General features: G+C 37.9%; 1 protein-coding gene across 3 annotated transcripts in view; it reads left to right on the forward strand.

Annotated features, from left to right (window-relative positions):
- Positions 1-20468, forward strand: part of pcyt1b (phosphate cytidylyltransferase 1B, choline) — a 43487-nt gene that overhangs the window by 4681 nt on the left and 18338 nt on the right. The window contains exons 1-3 of one of the 3 annotated variants that reach the window (XM_008107336.3): positions 6353-6729; positions 16555-16654; positions 18012-18128. In XM_008107336.3, the coding sequence (XP_008105543.1) occupies positions 6613-6729; positions 16555-16654; positions 18012-18128 (334 nt within the window). In that variant the 5' untranslated portion in view covers positions 6353-6612. Of the gene's footprint in view, positions 1-6352; positions 6730-16554; positions 16655-18011; positions 18129-20468 lie in introns of those variants that run through there. The other 2 variants (XM_003218847.4, XM_008107335.3) reach the window with 2 other exon arrangements.

Consider the following 20468-nt stretch of genomic DNA (forward strand, 5'->3'; position numbering starts at 1 on the left):
TCTCAACCTGTGGGTTCCCAGGTGTTTTGGCCTACAACTCCCAGAAATCCTAGCCAGTTTACCAGCTGTTTGGATTTCTGGTAGTTGTAGGCCAAAACACCTGGGGACCCACAGGTTGAGAACCATCGATCTATGTCTGCCTTCAGACATGAAGGGACTTCAAGCACAGAACATGAAGCTGGATTTTTACCAAACTTCAGAAACAACCACAGAAAGAAGCAGCAGTTAACATAAAACTGTGTCAAAATGTTTTCAATATAGGTACATCAGAAAGCTATTTCCTATTTCTTTAACCTTTTCTACCTCCTCCTTTGCAAAACTCCATCATTTTTTCTCAGCTGGCCTTTTTTTTTCTAGACTCTAGAGTGACGTTTAAATAATACTGTTTATCGATAAAGTTTAACTGTGAGTCATAATTCTGCTGTAGTTGGTTCAGCTTCTATTAACTTTGAAGAGTGTTTTATTTTTTTAAGAAGCTGCATGAATTAAAGCAACCAAGATCCAAAGTTTTTTTAAAAAGATATAATCTATCACAAGACATTTACACTACTAGAACTAGTTCATGTTGACCCTGCAAGTACATTTATGCTATCTGTAATTATGATATGGATCCCTAAGGATTTGGGATTAAAATCTCGCTGATAGAAATGTCCTCTATACTCATATATAAGTCTAACAATTTTAGTTAGAAAATCAACCCAGAAAACCTGGCTGAGATCCATGTGTCACTGTAAGTCCTGTGCCTTAACCATATCACCATCCCCTCTCAATGAAAGCCAAGAGCTTAGTCCATCCCAGGATGAACTGAAAAGAAACATTGACTCTGCTCTTTCTGCCACCTTACTGATTCTGGCCTTTTTAAATGCCTGGTCAGAAAAATGTCAGTAGCAATGACCAGAGGCAGCTGACTCCCTGAGGCCCCTTCTACACTGCCAGATAATTCAGGTTATCAGAGCAAAAAAATCCACATTATCTGATTTGAACTGGACTATCTTAGTCTACACTGCCATATCATCCAGTTCAAAGCAGATAATGTTGATTTTATACAGCTGTGAATGAGCCCCCGGTGGCACAGCAGATTAAACCACTGAGCTGCTAAACTTACTGACCAAAAGGTCAGCAGTTCGAATCCGGAGGAGCTGGGTGAGTTCCCAGTGTTAGCCCCAGCTTCTGCCAAGCTAGCAGTTCAAAAACATGCAAATGTGAGTAGATCAATAGGTACAACTCAGGCGGGAAGGTAACAGCGCTCCATGCAGTCATGCCGGCCACATGACTTTGGAGGTGTCTATGGACACTCTTTGGCTTAGAAATTGAGATAAGCACCAGCCCACAGAATTGGACACGACTAGACTTAATGTCAGGGAAAAATCTTTACCTATACAGTTGGGTAGAAGGGGCCTGAGTTGATGCTGGCACTTTCCCCTCCTTGTGGAATGACCCTTGACTTATTCACAGGTCGTATCAGAATCCATAATTTTGGACCCAAAACCGACTAATACAGGAGGTTGGCTTAGACATGAGTATACTGTATATACAGCATCTCTGTATAGAGGTGCATAAGGTGTTCCTTTAGGATTAATTCCATAAACCACATTGTAATATGCATGAATCAGTAGTGGTCATTTATAATTGCCATCATTGTCACATAGAATCATAAAATAATAGAACTGGAAGAGACCACATTATGTGAAATGAGCGCCGAGGATGATCTACATCTTAGGAAACTTAGGAATGATGTTCTGCATTCCTACAGCTGGGCCTGGACTTGCCAACCATTTCAGATATTCAGATATTTTTGAATTGCAATATCAATCACTCATCACTTCTAGCTATGCTGCCTAAGGACAGCAGGAGTTATAGACCAAAACCTTCTGGAGGTTCAGTCATTCATCCTCAGTCTACTAAGTGCCACGTATTTGAAAACTGGAATGAAGCTGAACTGTAACCAAGAAAACAAAATATATTTGTCAAGAAGGATAGATAGATAAATAGATAGATAGATAGAGAGATAGAGAGATAGATAGATAACCATCTCTTTAAATGGGTGTTTTGACATACATCAGATCAACTGTAAAGAACACAAATGTTACTCACAAAATTACAGACTCATCCAAACCTTTCTGTTGGGACAAACTACATGTGGATGAGTAAATCCTATGTATTTGAGGATCTAAGCTTTATATATTGTTTGCTGATCAGTTTTAGCTTGACCAATAAACATATAATTCTATTTTGTTCTGGTCAGATTTCACCTGGGGTACTATGACCAGTTCTGAGCGATATAATTCATGAAAGGTATTGACACCCTAGAACAGTGTTCCCAACCTTTGGGCCTCCAGGTGTTTTGGACTTCAACTCTCAGAAATCCCATCCACCTTACCAGCTGTTAGGAAATGTGGGAGCTGAAGTCCAAAACATCTGGAGGCCCAAAGGTTGGGAACCACTGCATTAGAACATATCCAGAAAGGATTAGCAAAGATGGTGACATGTCTAGAAATCAAATCCCACAAGAAACAGTTAGGTATGTTTAACCTGGAGAGCAGGAGAGATGGATACTATAACTGCCATCTTCAAATATCTGAAGGGCTGGCTCATAGAAGATGGAACAATTTTATTTTCTTCCTCATTAGAAGGAAGGAGTTGAATTAACAAATTCAAATGATAAGAATGTATATTCCAAGTAAACATTAGAAATAATTTCCTATTGCTGTTTGACAGTGGAAATGATTACTTTGAAAGATGGTGAATTCTCCTTTATTGGAGGGTTGTTGTTTTTTTGTTTTGTTTTTTTGAAATAGGTTGGGTTGGTACCTGATAGAGGTTTTTTATTTTGATGTGGATTTTCTTCATTGCCAGGGAGTTTGATTAGATGTTTTTGAGGATTGTTTCCAATTCTGCCATTCTGTCATAGGATATTGGAATATTAGCAAACCTCCAAGGAATTCCAGGCAATTTTTTGTTCATGAAATCCAACCTTTCAAATGATGGGGTGATTGGCTTGGGGAAGACAGATTGCTCTTGTGCAATTCTGGAACTGTGTTTGTATTTCCATTACAGCAGCATTATCTTTTCTTCTGCTTTATTACCTGTTTCAGAAAGTGGAAATTACATACACTAGTCTGTTGTCTGAAGTTCTTGAAATATTCCTGGAATAACATCCTGGAACTGCAATGTATGTGAAATGTTTTGGCTACCTTCCTAGAACTAGTTGTGGCTCATGGTTCTGATAGATTTCTGCCAAAATATTACTGAATCCCACAATGCTAAATATTTAAAACATTCACACTTCCTTCAGTGTTTGTGAACATAGCTGAGTTTTTTAAGGCTTGCAAATTATGTCCTTTTTAAAAATCAGCTACTGAAGTTCTTGATTATATTAGGCAATTACTTGGCTTATCCTCTTAACTGAGACATAGAAAACTACAAATATGGAGTTGGACTATTCTTTCATCTAACAATATCATTTGCACAGACTGATAGCAATCAAGGCTTCAGACAGGTGTCTTTGCCAACTCTAACTTTATATACCAAGAACTGAATATAATTCAACATGCAGGGAATGTGGTCTTCCGATGAGATACAATCCTAATATTGTACAGTATAATCCCTGTATACATGGGGGATATGTTCCTGAATTGACTATGAAAACAGGAAACCATGAATAATAGTGAATCCTATTGAAAAAGATAATTTCCACTGGAAACTACCATAGAGTCATCTTGGAAGACCTAGAAAGTGCCTAGAGTGGACATACTTTGTCAGTTGTAGGTGAAACCATGGGTACCTACAGGTACAGAGGTTGTACTATATGTTGAAATACACCACACACCATTGCGTGAATCCTATCCTGCTAATAAGAGGAGCTGTCCTTTCAGCACCAGGACACAGCTATCATTGTATGCTCTCTATTAGAGATAATTTATGAAAAGCATGGTTTCACTATGTCTGAACTGAATTTTGGGATGTTGTACTTTGTGACCCACTAGGTACTGATATTTTAAAAATACAGGACAGTTATTCTGGAAGATCCAAGAGTGCAAGTATATATGAGCAAAGTACGTACACCTTTTTGCGGGGATCGAGTAACTGTTGTGAAGTGGCAATGAAGATGAGTGTGCAGCCAAGTACACTCACAGATTGCAGATTATATATATCATTTTAACACTGTACATTTTTAATGTGATTTTAATTGACTTTTTAAAATATTGGTACATTTAACTCCATTTTAATATTTATATTATCCAGCTATTAACTTCTATTTTTAAATTTGTAAGATGCTTTTTGTTTTGATCAAGACAAAAAGTGGGTAGAAATAAATATCACAGTCCAATTGGAAAATATTTTTTTCCTGCTGTTTTGGTTTTTAGACCTGTTCCTGGGGTTATTTGGGCACTGATTCAGGAAATTGCATTAGATAGACCACATCTGCTCTAGTTTCTTAGATATGGCTATCATGATTCCTTACAAGCAAGCAGATAGCGACTGACAGATGACATATGTTCTGTATCTCAAAAACTTGTGCCATTTTTGTAATCGGCAGGTCAGATATATCATGAAACAGGTCTAACATTTGAACCGCCAAATGTTGCTGTATTTTATATATGTGTGTGTAAATTTATTCTGTATGTGTCTTGAAATTATGTGTGACACATACACACATATGCACATACATACATACACACTACATTTATTTGATTATAGGATGCCACCATTTGTAAGACGCACACTAATTTCATAACCACCAACAAGGGGAAAGTGCTTTATTTGCTTCTGAACACAATTCAAAGTGCAGGTTATTACCTATAAACCCCTATATGATTCGGGTCCTACCTATATGACCACATTTCCCTTTATGAACCTGTTCAGACTTTAAGATCAGCTGGGGAGGCCGTTCTCTTAATTCTGCCGCCATTACAAGCAAAGCTGGTGGGGACAAGGAAGAGAGATAAAGGTAAAGGTTTTCCCCTAACATTAAGTCTAATTGTGTCCGACTCTGAGGGTTGGTACTCATCTCTATTTCTAAGCCGAAGAGCCGGCATTGTCCATAAACACCTCCAAAGTCACATAGCTGGTATGACTGCATGGTGTGTCTTTACCTTCCTGCTGGAGTGGTACCTATTGATATATATACATACATACACACATATACAGTAGAGTCTCACTTATCCAAGCTAAATGGGCCGGCAGAAGCTTGGATAAGCTAATATCCTGGATAATAAGGAGAGATTAAGGAGAAGCCTATTAAACATCAAATTAGGTTATGATTTTACAATGTAAGCACCAAAACATCATGTTATACAACAAATTTGACAGAAAAAGTAGTTCAATATGCAGTAATGCTACGTAGTAATTTACGAATTTAGCACCAAAATATCATGATGTATTGAAAACATTGACTACAAAAATGGCTTGGATTATCCAGAGGCTTGGATAAGCGAGGCTTGGATAAGTGAGACTCTACTGTGTGTGTGTGTGTGTGTGTGTGTGTGTATATATATATGAATCTCACTTAACCAATGTTCTGGATTATCCAACGCAGTCTGCCTCCCGCCCGGATCCACAGCTGTTTCTTTAGGCAGCAAGGACGGAACTTTTTACAGATTTTTACTGATTTAACTTCCGACAATGTTGCTACTGTAAGTTCCTTTTATGGAATTCTATCTTTATTTGTATTCAATTTTATAGTAGTCAATGTTTTTGTGGTCAATGTTTTCAGTACATTGCAATATTTTGGTGCCAAATTTGTAAACACAGTAATTACTACATAATGTTGCCATGTATTGAACTTCTTTTTCTGTCGATTTGTTGTAAAACATGTTTTGGTGCTTAATTTGTAAAATCATAACGAAATTTGATATTTAATAGGCTTTTCCTTAATCCCTCATTATCCAACCTTTTTGCTTATCCAACATTCTGCTGGCCTGTTTATGTTGGATAAGTGAGACTCTATATGTATATGTATGCATATGTATATATGTGTGTGTATGTGTACGTATGTGTGTGTGTGTATAAATATGGATAGATATATATCCATATAATTTCCAGGCATATATAGAATGATAAACATTCAGGTGAAAATCAGCCCTATGTATGTTCCTTCCTTAAATAAGATCATTAAAACAGGACAATACGACAGAATTTAATAATCTTGAATAACTCTCTTGGGAAGGATATTTGTGGAAAGCATGCATGTGCCCGTGCTTCTCATCCTCCACACTACCTTAGGCGAAATAAGTGTGTGGTGGTGGGGGATCGTCCACACCAGCCCACCGCCCTCCTCGGGTGTATTTCCTGTAAGAGCCTTGAAGTGGTCCTATGATGACAGTAGCCAACCAGAGAGCCTCATGCAAATCAGAACACTGTCTCCTGCACCCAGGGCTCTGTTGCTAGCTGGTTGTTATAGTGATCAACCGAGGCCTTGCCTCTTGGCTTCTCCTTAAAAGAAAAACCTTTAATTTCTCAAGGGAAGGGGAAAGAACGGAGGGGGGCCGGAGGAAGGAAGGCAAGCAGGCGGGGGAGAGAATTGCCAGAGAGAGGAAAACATTATCTGGCTGGGAAGAGGATAGCAGCACCGAAGGGCATCACCCTCCGAAGAAGCAGCATCCACTGGCCATGCCAGTGCTTGCGACTAATGCTGAGTCAGAAACAGGCATCCCGAAAGCCCTTTCTAATGAGCTTCCTTCACAAACCATGGAGGAGATAGAGCACACATGCCCTCAGCCTCGGTTGGTAAGTAGCAGACAAAGGATGTGTTGATGTGCCACCCTCCCTGTCTTTGCTTTCCTGAGTTACAACTGAACTGGTGACTTGCGGTCCCAATTTAATAGCGGGCCTAATCTGTTTTAGCTCTTTCTGTTCATTGTCTGTGTTGCGAGAATGGGGATTACAAGGGGATCATTGTGACTACTGCTGCATTAAGGGATTCATTGGGGGGGGGGGGGGGGGTTGCAGCACGCTTCTGTGGCCAGCTCCTTTCAATAAAGGCATGCTGAGCTGTGCAAAAATGGCATTTTTCCACCGGCCTTTGTTGGGTTCAGATTTGGAGCAGAACACTTTGTCTAGTCCTTGCCTCCCTTTGTTGTTCTGCTGACTCTAAAACATGTATCTGTGTATCTCACAATGAAAACAAAAATGTTCATGAGAGAAACATCAGAAAAAAATATTAAAGGTTGCCTCTTTCCTAAAATGTCTGATGTTACTTTCAAGCAGTTGAGCTCATATAAGTTGGGAGTATGGAGAAAACCTGCATTTCTTCAATAATTGATCCATAGAAACCATGCATGTAAAAAAGCCAGCTACTTATTGAGTAAAGCTTCCCTCCCTCATAGCTTATCAGCTCCCATGTCTTACACTTCGACTATTTTCATTGCTGAGGTTTTGGATATGGATTTTCTATTAATAGTGGATTGGCCTGAGCTTTTTTTTAAAAAAGTGAAAACAATAACAATTTGGTTTAGTGATACTCAAGTTGTTTGCCCCCAGTTTATGTTCTGAGTATAAGTTATTCATGTCCAAACATATTATAATTGGGAAAGCAATATAAAAATGGCCTCTAGCATGTGTGTATAGGGTGATAAGTTTGCTTCTAAAACTGTACTTCTAAACCTACTTAGAAAAAACATATGCTTATCTCAATAGGTTTCATTTATGAGTTAATTTTCTTAGAATGGGACTGTAGAACTAATATTCTGGAATGGAAAAAAGGTGTCTCCTTACACTCTAGGAATCTTGGCCTCGGTTAGTAGGTTACTATGTGACTATATGATAGAAGAAGCATTTTGGCCATTGAATGTTTCTTCCAATACCCATAGAAGAAAATGCTTTCTTTTTTACCTTTTCCAGGAATAGTATATTTATTGCTCTCACCACTATGTCCTACAATAGCTGCTTTCCTGAGAAAGCAAAACCCAGAAAGGCAGCCAGTTTGCCAAGACGTCACAATGACGTAGGCCAGAGTTTGGCAAGTCCTGCTGAAAATATTGAACACTGGAATGCAAGAGTAACTTAGTTTGGAGCATTCAAAACATGATTATCAGTACTTAGACTTAAGTACAGCCTTCTGTGTCAGTCCCTATTGATGGGCCATAATAATGCATGGACATAACTTAAGGCTTTAGTTTTCATTTTTATTTAAGAAATGAGGGGAAACATGTATCACCTTGTGAATATATCTATTTGTCAATATTTTTCTGTTGAAAACTTGAGTGTAGCCAACTCTTTTATAATACATGAAACCACTGATATGCAAAATGAATAATAGGGGTGTGTGCAAGCATTCAAGTTATATATGTGTATCACCTATTGTGATAGAATTTCTCTAGAATTATATGAATGTTACCAGATTAATAGTGATCTGCCTTAGATTTCCACATACAATTTGAACTGATTATACTTTGAATCAAGATTGGTGAAACGCATACTTCTGAAATGATGCTGTTGCAGAGCTGTGTCTATTTCTTCTGTTATCTCATTCCTGAATGGTGTAAGAAAATGATAAAAATTGAAAAATTAAATAACACTTCAAGAAGAATGATTAAAGTTGTTAGAAAATAAACTCACTTCAATAGGCTAATGCAGAAAGTGATATCAAGGGTATTCGAACACTGTCATCCCACCTCAGTTTTTAGGTCACACAATGATCTTACAGTACATACATATTGTAGGATTCCCCAAGGGAAAAAAGAAGCAAGAAAATAGCATGGCTTGTGGAGATCCCATAGAGTCAGTTACAACAGGATATCCCCTACACTAGTGGTTCTCAACCTGGGGTCCCCAGAAATCCCAGCCAGTTTGCCAGCTGTTAGGATTTCTGGGAGTTGAAGGCCAAAACATCTGGGGAGAACCACTGCCCTACATGGAAGCTATTAAGAATGAATTCAGTTTGGTGTGTGCCATACAAGTATCTCCATGTTAGAAAGTGGCTGACTATAGTAATATACTTGGTCTTGGTGTTCGGTTGTAACCAACAAATCTGAAGGACAACAGCTTAAAGAATGCCATAGTATGCAAAGGTTTTAATCAAAAACTAGGGAATAGTGTGCTAAACCTAGTTGTGAGCCCTAACTAGATCAGAACCACGGAATCAATAGGACTTCCACAACTATAAACTTAAGAAATCACAATAATTCAGGGGGCCTCCTCTAATTGAAACTACCTATTGGTTTTTACCCAGTACCTTTTATTTTACAGTGCAATTTTCACCAAAAAATCCTTTCAGACATAAAAATTGAGTAGTAGTGACACGGCTGCACGGTGAAGCCATATCTTATCGATTTCTGGACACCTGAATTGGCCTATTATGAGAGTTGAGGTGTCAATCATAAAATCATCAATCAATAGTATTCCAAAATCTGTTATTGTTCAGCCATGTGGAGGCACACAGACATTCACCCCAAAGTCAAAGAAAGGCTGGGACTGAGGTTACAAATGGAGCACACATACATTTTTGAAAAGCAGAGTATTGAGAAGTTGCTTTTGTCCTACTTGTGATCATTCACATACACCATTTTTATCCAGAGATTTTGTGAGTACAAGTAATAATTTATTTACTAGTGTGATTAGAGAACATATACTTCCATTATGGATTCTTTAAAGGCCAATGATATACATAGGAAACCAATTTACATAGGAGCCAATGTGCACTGTGAGAGTGAAATCTTGGCCTTTCTGTTCTTCCCCAAATTCATCTCTTGCCTGAACTGGCATTAACTGTTCTTTAAAAAAAAAACCCAAAAAAACCCCTCTTGCACAGGGTGAGAAAAGAAACAACTGGGATGAAGGTTTAAATGTATCTGCCCACAGGTAAAAATATTGACTGATTGATGGAATTTATATTGTGCCGTCTTCCCAAATGGGATTCAAGATGGCTCACAACATAAAATAAAACAAGGTGCATTAATAAAAAAAAGTAATAAAACTTTTAAAAAGTTAAATATACTACCATGTTAAAACAACAGGAATCTCTAGGTCCTTCTGCTGGAAGTTCACTATAGAATCATACTGACCTATAAATGCCTAGAAAGAACCTATTAAATCCATGAATTATTAAATCTGCATATTTTAAACCTGCAAATATGGAAGGCCGACTTCATTTCTTTTTTGTCCATTTTTTGTATATATTCATTTATAAGTCTAGAAATGTTGGTAAAACATTGATTAAGAGGACATGGGTTGATATATCTACAGGTCAATTTTAAGTACTGTGCCTTAACTCTTATCAAAAGCTGAACCAACCCCCTCTTTAAGTACTATGGTAGTAGAGCAGTGAAAGACAAGAGCTTAGTCCATCTTGGGAGAACCTAAAAGACATATACCGACTTCTCGACTCTCTGTTCCATGGCACCACTTTTTGCACTTCAAATGCCTGGGTAGAAAATTGTTGTTGGCAGCCAGGGACATCTGACCCACTTTGGTGACGTTGGTACTTTTCCCTCTTCATGGAATGACCCTTGACTGATCCACAGTGGGATCAGTGGGAAAACTGAAACCAAAGCCCTCAAATATCATGTAAATTTCAATGTGTATTGTTACGTTTCCTCACAATTACTACTCATGTATTAGTCGGCCATTGCCTTTTCTTTACAGATGCTTTTGAGATATTTTTTAATTAAATGAGAGCATCTTAATGCAAAGTATATTAAATAACTGTTGTTGTAAATTATATTTGTATACTTGATATTCACCTCAAATCTTCCAGCTCTTTTTCAAAGATGTTGTTTTTGCATTTAATGATATTTAAGCAACACGTGACCCTTAATAACACTGAACACACACACATCCAGTGAAGATCCCCATCAATGTGTGCATCCTAAATTAAGTTTGTTTTACTGGGGGTAGGGACCCTTCTCTGCCCTCTAGGTGTATTGGGGAGGCACTGATCTGTTTTAGGCTTAGAGGGCATTTCTCTGAAATAGATGTGACTTCCACTCATAAAATAAAAAGGTGTCTTCCATTTTTTAAAATGAAGACATGGTGTGTCCTTCAAAGACCAGAGAGTCACAAGGAGATTGTAGCTTCTAGCTTTGGTGGTATTGTACATACCTGAGTTAAGGTTTAAAAGAATAGAAAAAAATAATATCAAATGCCCTTGTTTCCATAAAGCTCCATGGAGAGATCAAAGTCTTATGAAGCATGGAATCTCAACAAATGCTAATGCGTAGATGAAGGTTGCCTTTGAAGTCAGAATATCAAAATGGCAAATTCTGCTATAAATAGAAGAGTTATTTATTTACTGAGATATGTCATCAGGAATAGGAAAAAAGTAACTCCACAAATTATAATTTGGATGAGGAAGGGCACTAAACTCTAAAAATAGCATTTCACCTGACTGGCTATAATCCAAACATAAAGTATGTTCATTGATGTCACCATGCACCACTTAGAGTTTTTTTTTCAAAATGTGTCATTTGTGGCCACTTTTTCTTCAAGGTTACATCACTGAATTCTAAATCTAATTTTAGTTCTAATTGGAATAGACTCACTGAATTAGTTTAATTTATCTAAGTATTCACCTGCTTTCCAGCAATTGATTTGGTGGGTCCACTGTAGTTGGAAGTAATGGGTTTAGATATTGGGTTTTAATATATCCTTGGAAAACAAAACAATCTTGCCAAGAAAACCTCATGATTGGATCACCATGCTGAAGGTACATAACAACTACTGTTATGACCCTTAAAACATATGGTTACATGCCAGCCCTCCAATCACACACCATCTGCATTTTCTCACAACTGCGTTTGGTGGGGACAAGAGAGAGGGCTTTCTCGGCCGTGGCTCTCCAACTCTGGAACTCCCTCCCCAGGGAGATTAGATTGGCTCCCTCTCTATCTTCCTTCAGGAAACAACTGAAGACTTGGATGTGTCGGCAGGCCTTCGGTGATACAGTCATTAATTAATCAGCCCCAGAGGGTTTTTTTAAATAATCTATCCTGTATTTATTATGGTCTTACCATTTATGTGTTTTTAAATGCAATTTTTAATCCTTGTATTGTTATTTTAATTGATATATTGTATTACTGTTTCATCTTTTTTATATTGTGATTTGAATTATGTTGCTTATATTTTGTCCTTATGTTGTTTGGGCCTCTGCCCCATGTAAGCCACCCCGAGTCCCCGCGGTTAGATGGTGGCGGGGTATAAATAAAGTTTTATTATTATTATTATTATTATTATTATTATTATTATTATTATTATTATTATTATTCTCACTTCTTCCTAATGCATATTGATCCATTGCATTTTATTCTAGGAAATAATAGTGCACTGTCATTGATCTATAAATCCTATGGCATGAAGAAACATCTTTAGTGTTGTTTTTAATAAATTTGAAGCTTAATTATGGTTCTGCTGATATTTTAAGAAATGATTGGATATTAAGAAATGTATAGTAATTTTTCAGGACTAGTCAGTAGCTATCTATCCCCAGTGCTGTTTAATATCTACATAAAACCATTAGAGAGGTCATCCAGATGCTATCAGTGCTATCAGCATGCTGATAACACCTAAATACATTTCTCTGTGCCTCCAATAACAGCATCAACTAAGAATAGTTGTCTCTTCCAAATAAATGCTTGGAGGAGTTAATTGGTTGGATGAGAAAAAACAAACTGAAACTACACAGTGCTTACTGTTAAGAATCCTAACCTAGGGTTTGAGACGAGTCAACCAATCCTGGGTGGGGTCACACTCCTCCTGAAAAACCTACTGCTCCAAATGACAGCCCAGATACATAAAGCAGCCATGAATACTTACTATGAGCATTGCCTGATAAACTAGCTGCACCCCTTCCTAAAGATGGAAGGCATAAAGATAGTAGCGCACACATTGGTAACCTCAAGGCTGAACTTCTGCAATGCACTGTACATTGGATAAGCACTATACCAAAGTCAGAAACTAGTCCAAAATATGGCAGCTAATTGGTTACTGGCGTTTCTAGAAGTGAACCATCTTTCATCTATATTAAAATAACTCCACAGGGTACCAATTAGTTTCCAGACAAAGTACAAAATGTTGACTATTATCTTTAAATCACTACATGATTTGGGTTCATGTTATCTGTGGGATTGTTTTCTCCAGTATAATCCACCCCATATACTCAGGTCTTCCCCAGGACATTTATTCCAGTCCACCAGGACCAGGTTGGCAATTGTTAACCAGAGTGGTTTTAATTCAGCTCCCCCCAAATTGTGGAATGATCTACCAGAAGAGATCTGATAGAGGGATATGCTGTCTGCATTTAACACAGTATTAAAAACCAATCTCTTCCCGCAAGCCTATACAGATGGAGTTTTTTTCAAATTTTGAATCAGTTGCATTATGTATGCTTTATAAAACTGATGTAAAGGCCTTTTAACAATGATGTATTTTTAATTGATTTTCATGCTTTTAGCTGTGTTACATGTCTATTTGTTGCTGCATTTTAGCCTGTTGTTTCGCACCTTGGTGTTGCATCATCATCATCAACAAACCAGTGAACAGCATTACAGTAAATCTAGACTCAGTCTAGACTAGATTGTTGTTTTTGCTCAGTAATGATGCAAGCACAAACCGTATCATGAGTATCCTAAGAAATGTTTTATAATTCCCAAGCATACACAATCACATGCCTATACCTGGTTCCTCAGCGAAGGAGGGGGGAGAGAGACAAAACTAGCCCATTTTCTTCAAGTTATCTCCCAGGAAACAGCCTTTTCCAAGCTCAGTCATGATTGCTGGTTGTAGGCCTCAGACCATAGCCATTATTGTTTTAACATTTCTGCCTTCCTCTTTATCCCAGCATGAAGTATGTTGGGTTGGATGTTGTGTCCCGTGACCTTGCTTGGAAATAAAAGGACAGTTTAGTGCTCAACTACCACAAAGACAGAAAGGTAAAGACAGTGATTAGAAAATAATGGGAAAAGCTCTAACTGTATGATCATGTATAACAGAAAAGAAACACTTTGCTACATGGCCAGTAAAGAAAATGGCCTGTTTCTACTCAATCTAAGCAGAAATATTGATTTAGGCATATTTCGTGTTTTATGAGTCGCATATATGCTTCTAACATACTCTCTCTACATGTAAAACGCCAATAGCATAAATAGTTATAATTGTTCATTTGATGGATTGCAGTAATGAAAAAAATTTCCCTGCCCCAATCCTTCTACTCCTGTTTTCAATAAATTGATCCTTCATATCCACGGATTCTGCGTCCATTGTTCCAATCACCCACAGGTTGAAAACATCCCCTTCCTCGAAAAATATCCCCAAAACAAACCTTGATTTCCCTTTTTTAAATAAGGGACAACATTTAATATGCCATTGTATATAATGGAACTTGAAATTAGTAATATACCAAATTGTGATTAGGAAGGTGTGAACTCTGGATAGGAACATCCTCTGTGTCTTTGACCAGGATTAAAACTTCTGTTTCTCCTGTATAATCCTTTTTTCTTAAAATAACAGTTGACACAATCTCTCTGTTAAATTATTTGGGAACCACAGAAGAGCAGATTTGACTCAGCTTAAAAAAAATAATAAACATTGTCTTTTGGGCTTCGTCCCCATGTAAGCCGCCCCGAGTCCCTTGGGGGAGATGGAAGCGGGTTATTAAATAAGTATATTAGTATTATTATTATTGACACAAACTCATAGTATGACACAGCAAACAAGATATATATACTGGATTTCATATGACAAAATCACAAGTCGAACACTTGCCAAGTGTTCAGGATTGTGTGATGTATTTTCGAATGATACGTGTTTCTTCTTCTTCTTCTTCTTCTTATTATTATTATTATTATTATTATTAATATATCTTATTCTTGTACTTTGAAAAGCTCAAGCATGATCACACCAGCACAAAGAAAAGTACTTCCTTCCAAGTCGGAATAATTTAGCATGTTCTATACACAGAATCCCTTCCTCCCAGTGCAGTTCTTCTATTTAGGGAAAATGGAAGGTGGGGAGAAATATATTACCCAGTTAGCACTGAAAAGGCAGATATACAGTTAATGATTTGAATGAAAGAGATAGGTAGAACTTAAATATTAGGCCTGTGTAATCGATGAAAAAAGTTTCAATACTCATTACAAAATTAGGGGGCATCAGCGAGTCGTTTCTATAGTGTTTCTAAAAATACCATAAATGTCTGTTTCATTACTATAGTGATAGTAATGAATTATTTGTTACTATTTCATTAAGTAATTGAGTGGTGGAGGGTGGGCTTTCTGGGGCTCCTTTCTCTCATTTTTAGAGACTTGCTGCAATGGTAAAACATATTTTCAACTGCCCCCCCCCCCAAGTTTCAGAATGTTTCACTCATCTATTGATTTTTGAGTATTTTTTTGACACAGCTCTATTAAATACAGCTTAGACTAAATGGTTAGTTTTTATTTTTAAGTCAACATTTCATTTACATGTTGTATTATTTAGTTGTTTTATGTGCTATGCTTTTGTAAGAAGAAGCAAGCAATGTGTGGAAAGCCCATATACCCAGGTTAATCACAGTTAAAATGTCTGTATTTAGTGTTTTGAATAATTAAAATTATGGATTTTTTCCCTATTATTGTGAACAAAAATTTCAGCCATCTATGTCAGTTTATCTGGTGTGGTTTTAATAATTTATTTGTTTGTTGTTGAAAACTGTTCCTGCAATTCGGAAACAAATGCTCCTCGCTGGATAATATTGGCAAAACGTTTAGAAATGTAACATTACTCAAAATTTGAGGCCACAAATCCCTCAATTTTCTGTTGTTTTAAGGTGGGGAAATGAAAGAAAAATATAAATTTAAAGAAGCTATCCGAGGTGCTGAACTAATTTTGGTCAAACTGTCTTCACTTGTGTATAGAAAAAAAACTCCACGTTTCATATTTTCTTCTGAGGATTCTTTTGGGAACCAGCATGCTAAATTAAATGTAAAGCAGCTGTGGAACAAGCATTCTTTCAAAAGGAGGCTTGGCTGCCCCCATCTCCTGCTTTTTGGATGAAATGCAAATACATTTTTATTCAGACACACTTTTGTTGTTAGAATACCTGCTAAAGAAGACTCTTCTGAGATCTGGGAGCTGTACTTTTTATTGATTTGTATAGTAGGTTTTGGAAAACATGTGGGCTGGGCAATTTCTGGTCTTCTAATTGTTCTATATCTATCATGCACATGTCTGTATGTCTCTGCCCATCCATTTTGATCTTGTAAGCTGCCTTGAGTCCTGATTTTGGAAGAGAAACAGGATCAATATCAATAAATAGGTAGAACTTGGAAATCCAGAAAAAGTCCTCTCCTTCTCTGGACCAGAATCCAATGGGAATGTGATTTCAAATGAATAAACAATGGGTTATTTGTATTCCTGTATCCAATTATCAGAATGTTAAACCTGGTCTATAATTATATCTCCATGATACTATAAAATGCTTCCAGGTTCATTCTGTTTAAGACTGAATGCTTGTGCCTTGTATCTATCTTGTATTTATTGGCACTGGGTGATGGCAAAGAGTAAGCCACATTGTGTTATATTAATTGACTGACTATGTGCTTTAGTCTCTGTTTTTCTGACCTCCCCTTTTCCACCTTCTAGACTTTGTGTGCGCCTGCTCCATTTGCAGGTGAAACAAGCTGTCAGTGCAAAGCTCCTCATGAGAAGCTAACTATTGCTCAGGCCCGCCTTGGGACACCAGGTGAGTTTGGGTATCTTTAATCTATGCAAATACAATCATATATAGTATTCATCTTACCTTACAATTTTGAATTTTCATATTCAAACTTCATGGAACTAAAGGATGTCCAAATTTCTGGTTAACCAATAGCTTTCATGTGTGTGCATAGTATGACCCCCCCCCCCTTCCCATATCTGCAGGACCAGTACTGGGGGTTTCACTTTCCTGCAGCTCCCTAGAAATTTTCTAGATCCTCCTGTTAGACCCTATGGTAACTTCCAGCAGAAGTTGTTTATTTCAGTAGGGTTTGTTCTTATCCATGGTTTCCTGTTGCCATGATAACTTTAGGAACTTATCTTCAATAGATACAAGCATTGTGCTATACTTGTATATACATAAAAGTAAACCCCCACTATTGATGTTGATATTTTAAATGCGGATGCTAACATTTCTGGATCAATTTTGCAGAGGTCTGTATGGAAATATAGGATTCAAAGATTTTACTCCAGTTTATGGAAAGAGAATGGTGCTTTCATAAATAGGCCTTTGATATGCACATCTCTATTTTAATGCACTCTTGTGTGTTTCTAATATAGTAGATTATTTCAACATTATGTCCTCTGAATTAATAATGAATTTCTTTTCTAAACTTCAGGAAAAAAGAATTAACTATGATTTTAATATAGGTATTTCCCACTTAATAAGGTAGATGTATCCACACATTAGTTCTTTGACAGAAAGTTTGGCACCAGAGGAGGAAATAACAGGAAATAGGTGTGTCCATATAACTATGTTAGGATCATTTAGCACAGACATCCATTATTTCCCAGCTGAAGATGTACTACAGTACAGTGCTTTTAGCAGTGATGCTGCTGCAACTAAATACAGTAGAGTCTCACTTATCCAAGCCTCACTTATCCAAGCCTCTGGATATTCCAAGCCATTTTTGTAGTCAATGTTTTCAATATATCGTGATATTTTGGTGCTAAATTTGTAAAATCATAACCTAATTTGATGTTTAATAGGCTTTTCCTTAATCCCTCCTTATTATCCAAGTTATTCACTTATCCAAGCTTCTGCCGGCCCGTTTAGCTTGGATAAGTGAGACTCTACTGTACCAAAAGTATCTATTTCTCTAGCTCTCCTTCATTCCTCTCCTAAGGCCAATGCTGTTTGAAAATCTGTCTAGATACAGAAGAAATGGGAAGGGAGGTTGAAGAGACTGTAAAACATAACTTCTTCTTTAGTGGTTTTATACACTGAGGCATTCCTATTTCCTATATATATATATATATAACAAATATATCTGGCATATAGACTGGCATAAGCTCTGGCACTGTTTTAGTTTGGCTAATAAGTTCTTTCCTTGTTTTCACAGTGGACAGACCTGTCAGAGTCTATGCAGATGGAATATTTGATCTTTTCCATTCTGGTCATGCTAGAGCACTTATGCAAGCCAAAGCTCTCTTCCCAAATAGCTACTTGTTAGTAGGAGGTAAGAACAATATTTGAATAACTATTACTGGTACATTAAGACAATAATCTCTGTGATACAGTCAGCAAGTAATAATATTAGGAAACTAATTAGCAGCCAGTGGAGTGACTTTAGGATAGGTGTAATATGTTCACCCTTGGATGCTTCCGTAACTAATCTGGCTGCTGTATTTTGAACCAGCTGGAGTTTCCGAACTTGATACACAGGTAGCCCAATACAAAGCACATTGCAGAAGTCCAGCCTTGAGGTTACCAGCACATACACTACCATCTTCAGGTCCTTCAAATCTAGGAAGGGCACAGCTGGCAGATCAGCTGAAACTGGTAGTAAGCACTCCTGACCATCGCATCTACCTGGGCTAACATTTGGAGAGACTGATCCCGGAGCACTCCCCAGCTGTGAACACAGCCTTTCAGTGGGAGTGTAATCTCATCCAGAACTGGCTGATACACCTCCATCCACAGATTAGGAGCCTTGATGACAAGCACCTCTGTTTCGTCTGGATTCAGTTTCAATTTGTTTTTCCTCATCGAGCCCATTACCTCCTCCAGGCATTCGTTCAGAGGAGACATCCTTAACTATCCTTAGCTATCCTTAGGTGAAGCTGGTTTTGAAGGCATGGAAAATATATTTGGGTGTTATCAGCATACTGATAACACTCCGTCCCATGCTTACAGATGATCTCTCCCAGGGGCTTCATGTAATTATTGAAGAGCATTGGAGATAGAATGGCCCCTTGTGGGACACCACATAACAGCTTCTTTTTTGAGGAGAAGCTATCCCCAAGCAGCACCATCTGGAAACTGCCTGAGGGGTACGACAGGAATCACTGCAGCACAATGCCTCTGATTTCCAGCCCCTTTAGGCGTTACAGAAGGATGCCATGGTCAATTGTATTGAAGGTTGCTGAGAGGTCTAGAAGTACCAACAGGAACACAAGTCACTTGTCAGTGTTGAGATGGAGATAATCCATTAAGGCAACCATAGCAGTCTCAACTTCGTATCCTATTCTGAAGCCGTTTTGAAATGGGTCAAGGAAGTGTGTGTCATTCAAGACTACCTGGAATTGGAGGGCAACTGCCTTCTTAATCACCTTGCATAAAAAAGGGAGGTTAGACACTGGCCTGTAATTATTAATGTCCAGGGGATCCAGGGAGTGCTTCTTCATCAGTGGTCTAACTACTGCTTCTTTTAAACAGAATGGAAAATGTCCCTCCCTGAGAGATGCATTAATAACTTGTTGTATTTGAGATTGCACTGCATCCCCTCCCTGAACGACCAGTCAAGAAGGACAGGGATCAAGACAGCAGGTTGTCCTTCTTACTTGCCCCAGCAACTTGTCCACATCAACAGTACTCACCAATTGAAACTGATCTAGTGTAATCCCACTCACAGAGTTGCTGGACACCTTGTTGCTGGCCTCTGCTCCAATGATAGTATCTAAGTCAGCTCTTATGTGAGAGATTTATCTGCAAAATGGTTGTTAAAAGCATCACAGTGAGTTACTTAAGGTTCTAACAATGGGTTCGGAGGGGAGGGCACCTGGGTTAAGCCTCTCACCACTCTGAACAGCTCAGCTGGCGTGAATGTGCAAACACAATGCTTTTTTTGTTGCATGTATTGCCACCTTATAGGAGCAAAGGTGCCTGCTATACTGTGTCTTGTTGCATAAAAGTCAAGTTTTCCGCCATCTGTGTTCTAGTAGTTGTCCACAAATATGACCAGGAGGCTACTTAGATATTGTAAAAAAACAGAAGGATAGTGTGAGATACACTATACAAGTGTAGATGTATGTGCTCCTTTACCATTAGCTCCTTGATTACTTTTGTTCTAATGCTCTCCTAACCCATTCACTGAGTTTATGATGGGAAGCCTTCTCTAGGCAAAGTTACATTTCAGCCACGTTCTTTCCATTCTGTAATAATTTGTTTAATAATCTGGGAGATGTTCATTGTTTGGTGTCTTACCACCTAGTTCATACTACTGCACAACTTTGTCCTGAACCTCATTTAATTGCTCTTTGATACATATGCTGTCTGGTTAGATATGCTCTACAACAAACCAGTCCTCCTGGAAACTGTAGGAAAAGAAGCAATAGGAAAGAAGATGATAGAAATATAAATATGTCACAGTGAGCCTTATCTTGTTACATAGTCTTTAAGAGTAGTTTGGTTTATGATGGGATAGAATATGGAGCTCTTTGGGGTTCAACTCTGTTCTTTTAACAAAACTTGTGTAAAAGCAAATCAGCCCACATGGCTTTAGCTCAGCCTGTGTTTAGGTACAAAGCCTAGACAACCATCTTGCGTGACATGTTGTTTGCAACTTCTGTTTTCTGGG

The sequence above is a fragment of the Anolis carolinensis genome, chromosome 3 (genome assembly GCF_035594765.1).
Source record: "Anolis carolinensis isolate JA03-04 chromosome 3, rAnoCar3.1.pri, whole genome shotgun sequence".
Lineage (NCBI taxonomy): Eukaryota > Metazoa > Chordata > Lepidosauria > Squamata > Dactyloidae > Anolis > Anolis carolinensis.